The sequence below is a fragment of the Oncorhynchus gorbuscha genome, linkage group LG15 (assembly GCF_021184085.1).
Source record: "Oncorhynchus gorbuscha isolate QuinsamMale2020 ecotype Even-year linkage group LG15, OgorEven_v1.0, whole genome shotgun sequence".
NCBI classification, from domain to species: Eukaryota; Metazoa; Chordata; class Actinopteri; order Salmoniformes; family Salmonidae; genus Oncorhynchus; species Oncorhynchus gorbuscha.
This window is the reverse complement of record NC_060187.1, coordinates 7,812,715-7,826,504: the sequence shown is the minus strand read 5'-3', so window position 1 is coordinate 7,826,504 and position 13,790 is coordinate 7,812,715. Positions and strand designations below refer to the sequence as shown.

Sequence of the window (13,790 nt, the reverse complement as noted above, 5' to 3'; positions counted from 1 at the left end):
AAATACCAAAATGATCCTTGGTATGACCTGGGGCGGCAGGTCGCCTAGAGTTATTATTACCTTATTCTAAAATTGATTAAATCGTTTTTTTCTCCCCCTCAATACCCCAAAACGACAAAGTAAAAAACAGGATTTTGTTTCAAAACAAATATTTAAAAAAAAAACTGAAATATCACATTTACCTTCAGTTAGTATTCAGACCCTTTACTCAGTACTTTGTTGAAGCACCTTTGGCAGTGATTACAGCCTTGAGTCTTGGGTATGACGCCACAAGCTTGGCACACCTGTATTTGGGGATATTCTCCCATTCTTCTCTGCAGATCCTCTCAAGCTCTGTCAGGTTGGATGGGGAGCGTCGCTGCACAGCTATTTTCAGGTCTCTCCAGAGATGTTCGATCGGATTCAAGTCCGGCCACTGGCTGGGCCTCTCAAAGACATTCAGAGTATTGTCCCAAAGCCACTCCTGCATTGTCTTAGCTGTGTGCTAAGGGTCATTGCCCTGTTGGAAGGTGAACCCACGCCCCAGTCTGAGGTCATGAGCGCTCTGGAGCAGGTTTTCAGCTGTACTTTACTCCTTTCATCTTTCCCTCTATCCTTAATAGTCTCCCAGTCCCATCCGCTGAAAAACATTACCACGGGGGCCTCCCTAGTGGCACAGTGGTCTAAGGCACTGCATCGCAGTGTTATCTGCGCCACTAGAGATTCTGGGTTCGAGTCCAGGCTCTGTCGCAGCCGGCCTGTGACTGGGAGATCCACGGGGCGGCGCAGGGATGTCCTTGTCCCATTACGAACTAGCGATTCCTGTGGCTGGCTGTACGCAGTGCACACTGACACGGTCGCCAGGTACACAGTGTTTCCTCCGACACATTGGTGCGGCTGGCTTCCGGGTTATTTTGGGCATTGTGTCAAGAAGCAGTGAGGCTTGGTTGGGTTGTGTTTCGCAGGGCGTCCATCTCTAGGAAGAGTCTTGGTGGTCCCAAACTTCTTACATTTGGCCACAATTGGCCACTGTGTCCTTGAGGAGCTTCAATATTGCAGACATGTTTTGGTACCCTTTTCCCAAAATGGTGTCTCGACACAATCCTGTCTCGGAGCTCTACGGCTAATTCCTTCAACCTCACGGCTTGGTTTTTTTCTCTGACATGCAGTGTCAACTGTGGGACCTAATATAGACAGGTGTGCTCTCCTTTCCAAATCATGAATTTATCACAGGTGGACTACAGTCGAGTTGTAGAAACACCTCAAGCATGATCAATGGAAACAGGATGCACCTGAGCTCAATTTCGAGTCTCATAGCAAAGGGTCTGAATACTTACATAAATAAGTAAAAACAAATATCTGGGGTGTTGTGTGTCGATTGATGTGGGAAAAATGCTAATCCATTTTAGAACAAGGCTGTAACGTAACAAAATACAGAAAAAGTGAAGCAGTCTGAATACTTTCCAAATGCGCTGTATATATCTCCCCCGGTTTAGACCAGGCTTAGACTGTAATGGGTTAACCATGCTGCTATGAGAGGAAACAGTCAGTAAGCCAGTTAGTTAACCTCTGCTTCTATGTGAGTAAACAGTCAGGCAGTTAACCTCTGCTGCTATATTGACTGAGGTAGCGAGAGGAAACAGACAGTTAGTTAACCTCTGCTGCTATATTGACTGAGGTAGCGAGAGGAAACAGACAGTTAGTTAACCTCTGCTGCTATATTGACTGAGGTAGCGAGAGGAAACAGACAGTTAGTTAACCTCTGCTGCTATATTGACTGAGGTAGCGAGAGGAAACAGACAGTTAGTTAACCTCTGCTGCTATATTGACTGAGGTAGCGAGAGGAAACAGACAGTTAGTTAACCTCTGCTGCTATATTGACTGAGGTAGTGAGAGGAAACAGACAGTTAGTTAACCTCTGCTGCTATATTGACTGAGGTAGCGAGAGGAAACAGACAGTTAGTTAACCTCTGCTGCTATATTGACTGAGGTAGCGAGAGGAAACAGACAGTTAGTTAACCTCTGCTGCTATATTGACTGAGGTAGCGAGAGGAAACAGACAGTTAGTTAACCTCTGCTGCTATATTGACTGAGGTAGCGAGAGGAAACAGACAGTTAGTTAACCTCTGCTGCTATATTGACTGAGGTAGCGAGAGGAAACAGACAGTTAGTTAACCTCTGCTGCTATATTGACTGAGGTAGCGAGAGGAAACAGACAGTTAGTTAACCTCTGCTGCTATATTGACTGAGGTAGCGAGAGGAAACAGACAGTTAGTTAACCTCTGCTGCTATATTGACTGAGGTAGTGAGAGGAAACAGACAGTTAGTTAACCTCTGCTGCTATATTGACTGAGGTAGCGAGAGGAAACAGACAGTTAGTTAACCTCTGCTGCTATATTGACTGAGGTAGCGAGAGGAAACAGACAGTTAGTTAACCTCTGCTGCTATATTGACTGAGGTAGCGAGAGGAAACAGACAGTTAGTTAACCTCTGCTGCTATATTGACTGAGGTAGCGAGAGGAAACAGACAGTTAGTTAACCTCTGCTGCTATATTGACTGAGGTAGCGAGAGGAAACAGAGTCAGTTCAGATAGTGATTGAGGTGAGTTTCAGTATAAAGCATATCAATAGAGTCTGTTAAGTGACCAAATTATATATTGGGTGGTGAGGGCGGTAGGTGGTGAGGGCGGTAGGTGGTGAGGGCGGTAGGTGGTGAGGGCGGTAGGTGGTGAGGGCGGTAGGCGGTGAGGGCGGTAGGTGGTGAGGGCGGTAGGCGGTGAGGGCGGTAGGCGGTGAGGGGGGTAGGCGGTGAGGGGGTAGGCGGTGAGGGGGGTAGGCGGTGAGGGGGTAGGCGGTGAGGGCGGTAGGCGGTGAGGGCGGTAGGCGGTGAGGGCGGTAGGCGGTGAGGGCGGTAGGCGGTGAGGGCGGTAGGCGGTGAGGGCGGTAGGCGGTGAGGGGGGTAGGCGGTGAGGGCGGTAGGCGGTGGTTGGTAGTGAGGGTGGGTGGTAGTGAGGGTGGGTGGTAGTGAGGGAGGATGGTAGTGAGGGAGGATGGTAGTGAGGGTGGGTGGTAGTGAGGGTGGGTGGTAGTGAGGGTGGATGGTAGTGAGGGTGGGTGGTAGTGAGGGTGGGTGGTAGTGAGGGTGGGTGGTAGTGAGGGTGGGTGGTAGTGAGGGTGGGTGGTAGTGAGGGTGGGTGGTAGTGAGGGTGGTTGGTAGTGAGGGTGGATGGTAGTGAGGGTGGTCGGTATTGAGGGTGGTCGGTAGTGAGGGTGGATGGTAGTGAGGGTGGATGGTAGTGAGGGTGGGTGGTAGTGAGGGTGGGTGGTAGTGAGGGTGGATGTTAGTGAGGGTGGATGTTAGTGAGGGTGGATGGTAGTGAGGGTGGATGGTAGTGAGGGTGGGTGGTAGTGAGGGTGGATGGTAGTGAGGGTGGGTGGTAGTGAGGGTATACTGTACTTACTTCCTCCACGGATCTTGATAACCAGGCTACCGTTGAGCACAGTGCATCCTCTAAGAGCCTGGGCTGCTGTCACAGAGTCTACGATCTTCACCCCCGAACACATCTTAGGACATAGGCCCGCGCACGGAGTACAGTTCAACCTGCAGAGAGGGAAACACACACCAGTTACAGAACATTGTCACACCCTTTACACATGGCAGCGTCACCTCACGATATGCTCGCTCATAAGGAAATGTTATTTCATCCAAGCAAAGGAACTCTATATAACTGTGTAGTCTGTGTGATTCAAATCAGTGCTGTCAAAGTTTGAGATAATCCTCGCGAGAAGCCCGACCGGTTTGTTCTTACAGCCCCACGTCACTTCCTTATCCAACAGGTGAACAACGTCCCCGGAACAGGAACACTTTCTCTTGTCACCTCTAAATCAAAATGCCTTGAATGTTTGTGTCGGCCCCATCTCACAGGAATGGAACGGGATGGAAGGACCGTTGCACTGGGACGAGTTGGCCCCTTTCCGGCTCTTCCAAAAGTACAGAATTTTACAAGAGGAGCGGACAAAAGTGTTGAAAAGAGGTTGAACTACACATCATGACCAAATGTATGTGGACACCTGCTCGTCTAACATCTCATTAATATGGAGCTGGTCCCCCCTTTGCTACTATAACAGCCTCCACACTTCTGGGAAAGCTTTCCATTAGATGGTTGAACATTGCTGTGGGGACTTGCTTCCATTCAGCCAGAAGAGCATTACGGAGGTCGGGCACTGATATCGGACAATTAGGCCTGGCTCACAGTCGGCGTTCCAAATCATCCCAAAGGTGTTCGATGGGCTTGAGGTCAGGGCTCTGTGCAGGCCAGTTAAGTTCTTCCACACCAATCTCAACAAACCATTTCTGCATGGACCTCACTTTGTGCACACGGGGCATTGTCATGCTGAAACAGGAAAGGGCCTTCCCCAAACTGTTGGCATTGTCATGCTGAAACAGGAAAGGGCCTTCCCCAAACTGTTGCCACTGCACGATTACAGCAAGTCAATAAGTGACTTGTTGGAAAGGTGGCATCGAATGACAGTGCCACATTGAAAGTCACTGAGGTCTTCATTCTACTGCCAATGTTTGTCTGTGGTGATTGCATAGCTGTCTGCTCGATTTTATACCGTCAGCAACGGGTGTGGCCCGAAAAAAAAGAATATATATATATATATATATATATAGTGTTCTCTGTCTGCGAGATAACCACACTGCACACTGCCCTAACCCATCTGGACAAGAGGAATACCTATGTGAGAATTCTTTTCATTGACTTCAGCTTGGCATTTATCACCATAGTGCCCTCCAAGCTCGTCATCAAGCTCGAGACCCTGGGTCTCGACCCTACCCTGCGCAACTGGGGACTGAACTTCCTGACGGGCCGCCCCCAGGTGGTGAGGGTAGGCAACAACATCTCCACCCCGCTGATCCTCAACACTGGGGCCCCACAAGGGTGCGTTCTGAGCCCTCTCCTGTACTCCCTGTTCACCCACGACTGCGTGGCCACGCACGCCTCCAACTCAAATCATCAAGTTTGCGGACGACACGACAGTGGTAGGCTTGATTACCAACAACGACGAGACGGCCTACAGGGAGGAGGTGAGGGCCCTCGGAGTGTGGTGTCAGGAAAATAACCTCACACTCAACGTCAACAAAACTAAGGAGATGAATGTGGACTTCAGGAAACAGCATAGGGAACACCCCCCCTATCCACATCGACGGGACAGTAGTGGAGAGGGTAGCAAGTTTTAAGTTCCTCGGCATACACATCACAGACAAACTGAATTGGTCCACCCACACAGACAGCATCGTGAAGAAGGCGCAGCAGCGCCTCTTCAACTTCAGGAGGCTGAAGAAATTCGGCTTGTCACCAAAAGCACTCACAAACTTCTACAGATGGGGGGGGGGGGGGGGGCAAACTACCTGCCCTCCAGGACACCTACACCACCCGATGTCACAGGAAGGCCATAAAGATCATCAAGGACAACAAGCACCCGAGCCACTGCCTGTTCACCCCGCTATCATCCAGAAGGCGAGGTCAGTACAGGTGCATCAAAGCTGGGACCGAGAGACTGAAAAACAGCTTCTATCTCAAGGCCATCAGACTGTTAAACAGCCACCACTAACATTGAGTGGCTGCTGCCAAAACACTGACTCAACTCCAGCCACTTTAATAATGGGAATTGATGGGAAATGTAAAATATATCACTAGCCACTTTAAACAATGCTACCTTATATAATGTTACTTACCCTACATTATTCATCTCATATGTATACGTATATACTGTACTCTATCATCTACTGCATCTTTATGTAATACATGTATCACTAGCCACTTTAACTATGCCACTTTGTTTACATACTCATCTCATATGGATATACTGCACTCAATACCATCTACTGCATCTTGCCTATGCTGCTCTGTACCATCACTCATTCATATATCTTTATGTACATATTATTTATCCCCTTACACTTGTGTCTATAAGGCAGTAGTTTTGGAATTGTTAGTTAGATTACTTGTTGGTTATCACTGCATTGTCGGAACTAGAAGCACAAGCATTTCGCTACACTCGCATTTATCATCTGATAACCATGTGTATGTGACAAATAAAATTTGATTTGATTTCTGGAGTCCTAGATTTGGCCTTATATACACTATATACACTGGAGCCAGGAGTCTACCAAAGGTGAAATACTTAAGTTATAAAGTAACAATATTATACTACAACTATTCAAGTAAATCTGTGTATTATATTATATATATACTAATACATGACTATATGTACACTTGATTCAAATTATTTTCTATATATTGGAGTCAAATTAGAGTCAACGTGTGTAGTGTCAGGGATTCCTGTCTGCTTGTACACCCAGAGGTAGGGCTGTTGGAGTGACCGTATTACCACCACACAGGCAGTCATGAGCGCAGTAGAATTCCAAGTGAACGGTCACAGTAATCTCCTTTTTATGCACTCTGGACATGCGTTGGTATCATCAGGTCCGAATGGCCTGGTCCTCAGGGCTCTATTGTCCCTCTTACCACTCTGGCATCAACGCAATGGAAAATCACATTAAACACTTATCATCAAAACAGTATGGTGCTTTTAAAAAAAACTCACCACACTGTGATTGATCCATTTTGAAGACATAAATTCAACGGGTTGAACCTGAATGGAAAACATGGTGGTTTGTTTCAAAGCCTAAAACAACAAAAGGGACAGCGCTTTCTAAAGGGAGGATTCCTAAAACAACAAAAGGGACAGCGCTTTCTAAAGGGAGGATTCATAAAACAACAAAATGGACAGCGCTTTCTAAAGGGAGGATTCATAAAACAACAAAATGGACAGCGCTTTCTAAAGGGAGGATTCATAAAACAACAAAATGGACAGCGCTTTCTAAAGGGAGGATTCATAAAACAACAAAATGGACAGCGCTTTCTAAAGGGAGGATTCATAAAACAACAAAATGGACAGCGCTTTCTAAAGGGAGGATTCATAAAACAACAAAATGGACAGCGCTTTCTAAAGGGAGGATTCATAAAACAACAAAATGGACAGCGCTTTCTAAAGGGAGGATACATAAAACAACAAAAGGGACAGCGCTTTCTAAAGGGAGGATTCATTCAAAACACCCATATGAGTATTAGAGCTGCATATATCTGAGCCCAAGCCCCCCCCCCCACACAATTAAAATAATGGATTGTGCCCACCCCCCCGAATTAAAATAATGGATTGTGCCCACCCCCGAATTAATATAATGGATTGAGCCATTATACAATTCATAGCTTACTAGATATTACACAGGGCAGAAAAAACACGTTTTAAAATGTATTTAAGATGTCTTTGGTACATAATTAGTCTAGCCTATACTCCAAAATAAAACAAATTCAGAGCATAAGTTTGGGGATGGGCAGGTAGACTAGTGGTTAGAGCGTTGGACCGAAAGGTTGCAAGATCGAATCAGGTAGAAATCGGTCGTTCTGCCCCTGAACAAGGCAGTTAACCCACTGTTCCTAGGCAGTCATTGAAAATAAGTATTTGTTCTTAACTGGACTTGCCAAGTAAAATAAATGGTTAAATAAAGTTAACATTTAAAATAAATAAGCCTACAATTATAGTGAATTTGTATTTGAACAGCCTAGTAATAGGGCATTTTTATATATTTCCATAGTTAGACATGACCTTTTAGCTATAGAATATCTCACCACTGTGCGTTTCCATCTCCTCCCCTCTCTCCATCTTTCCTTTTTTCAAGGGGGCAGAGAGAGGGGCTGTCAACTGTTTAATTGAATTTGTTTCATTGTGAAAACATGTTACTATCGATGTTCTCGAACAGATTTCACTTGGTTTCCAAAATTAAGCACTGTAGCTGCAGGAACAGGGTTAGAGGGCCCATGGCATACAGAGTACTGGGTAGCTGCAGGAACAGGGTTGGAGAGCCCATGACATACAGAGTACTGGGTAGCTGAACAGGGTTGGAGAGCCCATGGCATACAGAGTACTGGGTAGCTGAACAGGGTTAGAGGGCCCATGGCATACAGAGTACTGGGTAGCTGAACAGGGTTGGAGAGCTCATGGCATACAGAGTACTGGGTAGCTGAACAGGGTTGGAGAGCTCATGGCATACAGAGTACTGGGTAGATGCAGGAACAGGGTTGGAGAGCCCATGACATACAGAGTACTGGGTAGCTGCAGGAACAGGGTTGGAGAGCCCATGACATACAGAGTACTGGGTAGCTGCAGGAACAGGGTTAGAGGGCCCATGACATACAGAGTACTGGGTAGCTGCAGGAACAGGGTTGGAGAGCCCATGGCATACAGAGTACTGGGTAGCTGCAGGAACAGGGTTGGAGAGCCCATGACATACAGAGTACTGGGTAGCTGCAGGAACAGGGTTGGAGAGCCCATGACATACAGAGTACTGGGTAGCTGAACAGGGTTAGAGAGCCCATGACATACAGAGTACTGAGTAGATACAGGAACAGGGTTGGAGAGCCCATGACATACAGAGTACTGGGTAGCTGAACAGGGTTAGAGGGCCCATGACATACAGAGTACCGGGTAGCTGCAGGAACAGGGTTGGAGAGCCCATGGCATACAGAGTACTGGGTAGCTGCAGGAACAGGGTTAGAGGGCCCATGACATACAGAGTACTGAGTAGATACAGGAACAGGGTTGGAGAGCCCATGACATACAGAGTACTGGGTAGCTGCAGGAACAGGGTTAGAGGGCCCATGACATACAGAGTACTGAGTAGATACAGGAACAGGGTTGGAGAGCCCATGACATACAGAGTACTGGGTAGATACAGGAACAGGGTTAGAGGGCCCATGACATACAGAGTACTGAGTAGATACAGGAACAGGGTTGGAGAGCCCATGACATACAGAGTACTGGGTAGATACAGGAACAGGGTTAGAGGGCCCATGACATACAGAGTACTGAGTAGATACAGGAACAGGGTTGGAGAGCCCATGACATACAGAGTACTGGGTAGATACAGGAACAGGGTTAGAGGGCCCATGACATACAGAGTACTGGGTAGATACAGGAACAGGGTTAGAGGGCCCATGACATACAGAGTACTGGGTAGATACAGGAACAGGGTTAGAGGGCCCATGACATACAGAGTACTGGGTAGCTGAACAGGGTTGGAGAGCCCATGGCATACAGAGTACTGGGTAGCTGAACAGGGTTGGAGAGCCCATGACATACAGAGTACTGGGTAGCTGAACAGGGTTGGAGAGCCCATGACATACAGAGTACTGGGTAGCTGAACAGGGTTGGAGAGCCCATGGCATACAGAGTACTGGGTAGCTGAACAGGGTTAGAGGGCCCATGACATACAGAGTACTGGGTAGCTGAACAGGGTTAGAGAGCCCATGGCATACAGAGTACTGGGTAGCTGAACAGGGTTGGAGAGCCCATGGCATACAGAGTACTGGGTAGCTGAACAGGGTTAGAGGGCCCATGACATACAGAGTACTGGGTAGCTGAACAGGGTTAGAGAGCCCATGACATACAGAGTACTGGGTAGCTGAACAGGGTTAGAGAGCCCATGACATACAGAGTACTGGGTAGCTGAACAGGGTTAGAGAGCCCATGACATACAGAGTACTGGGTAGCTGAACAGGGTTAGAGAGCCCATGACATACAGAGTACTGGGTAGCTGAACAGGGTTGGAGGCCCATGCACACTCCTGAAACAGTGGTTGACATGTGGGCTTGAAATAACCGGCGTAGCCTACGAGGCATGAGTGAAAAAAACTAACCAGTAGCCTCCATTCGCTATTCCCGAGTGCATAAGGATGACAGGTCTTTAACCCCCTGCATCCTGTTTCCTGTTCCTGACCATTTGATAAAACGTCTCAGTCTAAATCTAAATAAAGTGTTACATGTTTTAGTAAAGACAATATGAAATAGTCTGATGGGTGAAAATATGATCACTTGATGAGAGAACAGCGTGTGCAGACTGAGAACAAGGAACAGACAAGCAAGGTTGTTGTTTTTTGGGACAACTTTCTCAAATCATCAATATCCCAAATGTGTTTTGGTTTGTAAGACATTCTAAAGTTTGTATAATTCACTTCTAAAGTTGCCAAATAACTCTAAATCTACCTCATAGGACCCGTTTCAAATGCTCACTTTTACTCTCAACATAACCACTTCGTATGCACATTCGCTCCAGAATAGGAAAAAAAATATCCTTTCTATTTTATTCAGCTAAGTTCAATTGTATTCTTCTTACTATAAAATCATAATATAAAATAATGTCAGCGGACTTATAAGCATATCTTGTCTGCTAAATGAACGAGCCTAAAAGCATGAAGCATAGCCAAATAACACACTGAAAGACCAACTCATATTCCATTCTTTTGAAATACATGTTCTTCAAATCATGTTTCTCTAGATCTGCCTAAAACAACATATATATATACTAAATCAATGTATATATACTTTTTAAAAACATAGATGTTCCAAAGGCGATGCATACGTAGAATGTATGCACACATGACTGTAAGTCGCTTTGGATAAAAGCGTCTGCTAAATGGCATATATTATTATTATTATTAAGTGGCATGTACGCGTGGAGGCCAGGAGATGCTAACTGTGTTTATGGTAATCAACGGTCAATTACCGCGAGACACTTTTCCTTTTTGCATGACAATAACCGGATGACAAAAGGTCATGACCGCCACAGCCCTACCCAGAGGAACTTATTATCCATTTAAAGGAAACACGTCCTCCAGACAGACCGAGCAGCTTTGGAGACGGCGCCTCAGCTCATTGATTAGGTCTGAAAGAGTCTTTCACCAGGACGACGGCAGCATGTGGATCACCTGTTGCTAGGGAACGCCAACTACAGTCCCAACTGTCTGTGAGTGGAGTTTTATTCACAACAAACGTCAACATAGAAATAAAAACAGAAGAGATTATACTTTTATGGGTCTGATTCCTTTGAAGCCATGGAATAACAACAAGGGATTAGACGATCAGTTTCTACAGTACGATCCCCAAGTACAGTAAAACCAATTAGGAGAATAATTCCTTCTGATGTTTAACTACTATCAAACAACACCTTGAAATAGAATGAAACATATTGAATGACTGCAGATCCAGGGATTTGTATAATTCTCTAAATTAATTTGATAATACATTAAATGAAGCCAAAGGCTTATGGGGGAATTAGATTATGTAATCGCCCTCATCTGCAGTAGCTTGCTGGGGGACCCGGGAGACTCTCTCCTGCCTCGTTAGTTTAGAGTTGTAACACACAGTCAACACAACATGGCTGGAGTACTAACCTCCTGTCCTACCGCTCCACAAGTGCAGTAAACCCAATTAGGAGAATAATTCCTTCTGATGTTTAACTACTATCAAACAACACCTTGAAATAGAATTTAAAATATTGAATAAGTGCAGATCCAGGGTCTCTCTCTGTGTGTGTGTCTCTGTCTCAAACAAAGGACAGAGAAAGAGGAAGCGAGTGAAAATCAGAGAAAGGCAAGTGAGAAGGACAGAGACAGGAAGCGAGTGAGAAGGACAGAGAGACAGGAAGCGAGTGATAAGGACAGAGAGACAGGAAGCGAGTGAGAAGGGGAGAGAGACAGGAAGCGAGTGAGAAGGGGAGAGAGACAGGAAGCGAGTGAGAAGGGGAGAGAGACAGGAAGCGAGTGAGAAGGGGAGAGAGACAGGAAGCGAGTGAGAAGGGGAGAAAGCAAGAAAGGGAGTGTGTAAGAAGGGGAGAGAGTGTGAGAGAAACGGAACGAGAGAGAGGAAGGGGTTGCGTAGTGGAAGTGTTTATGTGGTAGGGCTCAGTGAGTGTCTTCCTGCCTTCTCCTCTGATACAAAGAGCTGATCTGCTGAGCTCTGATAGCGTTGCCTTTCAGGAATTCATTCACAAAAACAGCCGCCGCAGAGCAGCCAGGGACCGAGTAAAAAGGAGACTCTCCAGTTCATTCACAAATAAGAAATAGTTTTTTTGTTTGTTGATGAGTGTCAAATTGAAGAAAAAAAATGGCCAGAGAAAGACAGGAAGCGAGAGAGGAGGACAGGAAGCGAGAGAGAAGGAAAGGAGGACAGGAAGCGAGTGAAGGGGAGAGAGCAAGAAAGGGATTGTGTACGAAAGGAAGTGGGAGAGAAATGGGGAGAAAGAGAGGAAGTGGTTGCGCAGTGGAAGTGTTTATGTGGTAGGGCTCAGTGAGTGTTTTCCTGCCTTCTCCTCTGATACAAAGAGCTGATCTGCTGAGCTCTGATAGCGTTGCCTTTCAGGAATTCATTCACAAAAACAGCCGCCGCAGAGCAGCCAGGGACCGAGTAAAAAGGGACTTTGCCAGTTCATTCACAAATGAAAAAAATTGTTATCCCCCTCAAAAAGAACATAATCCCGCTTCCAGTCTTGGCATCCCCTCCACATGTACGGTATCTGTTTTAGACATGAACTAAAAAGGCCTTGTCCACCCACGCTCTAGTCTACAGCGCTCACACCTCAGTGTCACACTATTTAAGGCCTCTATCTCACCGTTAGCTGCTCATGTGGAAACAAATGGGAAGAAATGGAGGGAGAGGAGGAGGACGGGAAAGGAACCGGGGTGAGAGGGGAGGCGGTGCGGGTTGTAGAGGTGGCTGAGAGGGGAGGCGGTGCGGGTTGTAGAGGGGGCTGAGAGGGGAGGCGGTGGGTGTTGTGGGGGGGGCCGAGAAGGGAGACGGTTCGGGTTGTAGGGGGGCTGAGAGGGGAGACGGGGGGCTGAGAGGGGAGACGGTGCGGGTTGTAGGGGGAGGGGCTGAGAGGGGAGACGGTGGGTGTTGTGGGGGGTGAGAGGAGAGACGGTGGGTGTTGTGGGGGGGGGTTGAGGGGAGACGGTGGGTGTTGTGGGGGGGGTTGAGGGGAGGCGGTGGGTGTTGTGGGGGGGGGGAGAGGGGAGACGGTGGGTGTTGTGGGGGACGCATATAAGGCCCTCCCCCGCCATCCTTTCAGAAAAGCTGACCACGACTCCATTTTGTTGCTCCCCGTCTATAGACAGAGACTAAAACAGAAAGCTCCCGCGCTCAGGTCTGTTCAACGCTGGTCTGACCAATCTGATTCCACGCTTCAAGACCGCTTCGATCACGTGGATTGGGATATGTTCTGCATTGCGTCCAACAACAACATTGGCGAATATGCTGATTCGGTGAGCGAGTTCATCAAGTGCATCGGCGATGTCATACCAACAGCAACTATTAAAACATTCCCAAACCAGAAACTGTGGATTGATGGCAGCATTCGCAGAAAACTGAAAGTGTGAACCACTGCCTTTAACCAGGGCAAGGTGACCGGAAACATGACCGAATACAAACAGTGTAGCTATTCCCTCCACAAGGCAATCAAACTAGCTAAGCGTCAGTATAGAGACAAAGTAGAGTCGCAATTCAACAGCTCAGACACAAGAGGTATGTGGCAGGGTCTACAGTCAATCACGGATTACAAAAAGTAAACCAGCCCCGTCGCAGACCAGGATTTCTTGCTCCCAGACAACTAAATAACTTCTTTGCTCGCTTTGAGGACATTACAGTGCCACTGATACGGCCCGCTACCAAAACCTGCGGACTCGCCTTCACTGCAGCCGACGTGAGTAAAACATTTAAACGTGTTAACCCTCGCAAGGCTGCAGGCCCAGACGGCATCCTCAGCCGCGTCCTCAGAGCATGCGCAGACCAGCTGGCTGGTGTGTTTACGGACATATTCAATCAATCCTTATCCCAGTCTGCTGTCCTTACATGCTTCAAGAGGGCCACCATTGTTCCTGTTCCCAAGAAAGCTAAGGTAACTGAGCGAAACGA

General features: G+C 47.1%; 1 protein-coding gene across 1 annotated transcript in view; it reads right to left on the bottom strand.

The window, feature by feature from the left end:
• Positions 1 to 13,790, bottom strand: part of insrb (insulin receptor b) — a 213,848-nt gene that overhangs the window by 32,326 nt on the left and 167,732 nt on the right. Inside the window, exon 4 of the mRNA XM_046300006.1 lies at positions 3,441 to 3,580. Coding sequence (XP_046155962.1) covers positions 3,441 to 3,580 — 140 coding nt within the window. The remainder of the gene's footprint in view (positions 1 to 3,440; positions 3,581 to 13,790) is intronic.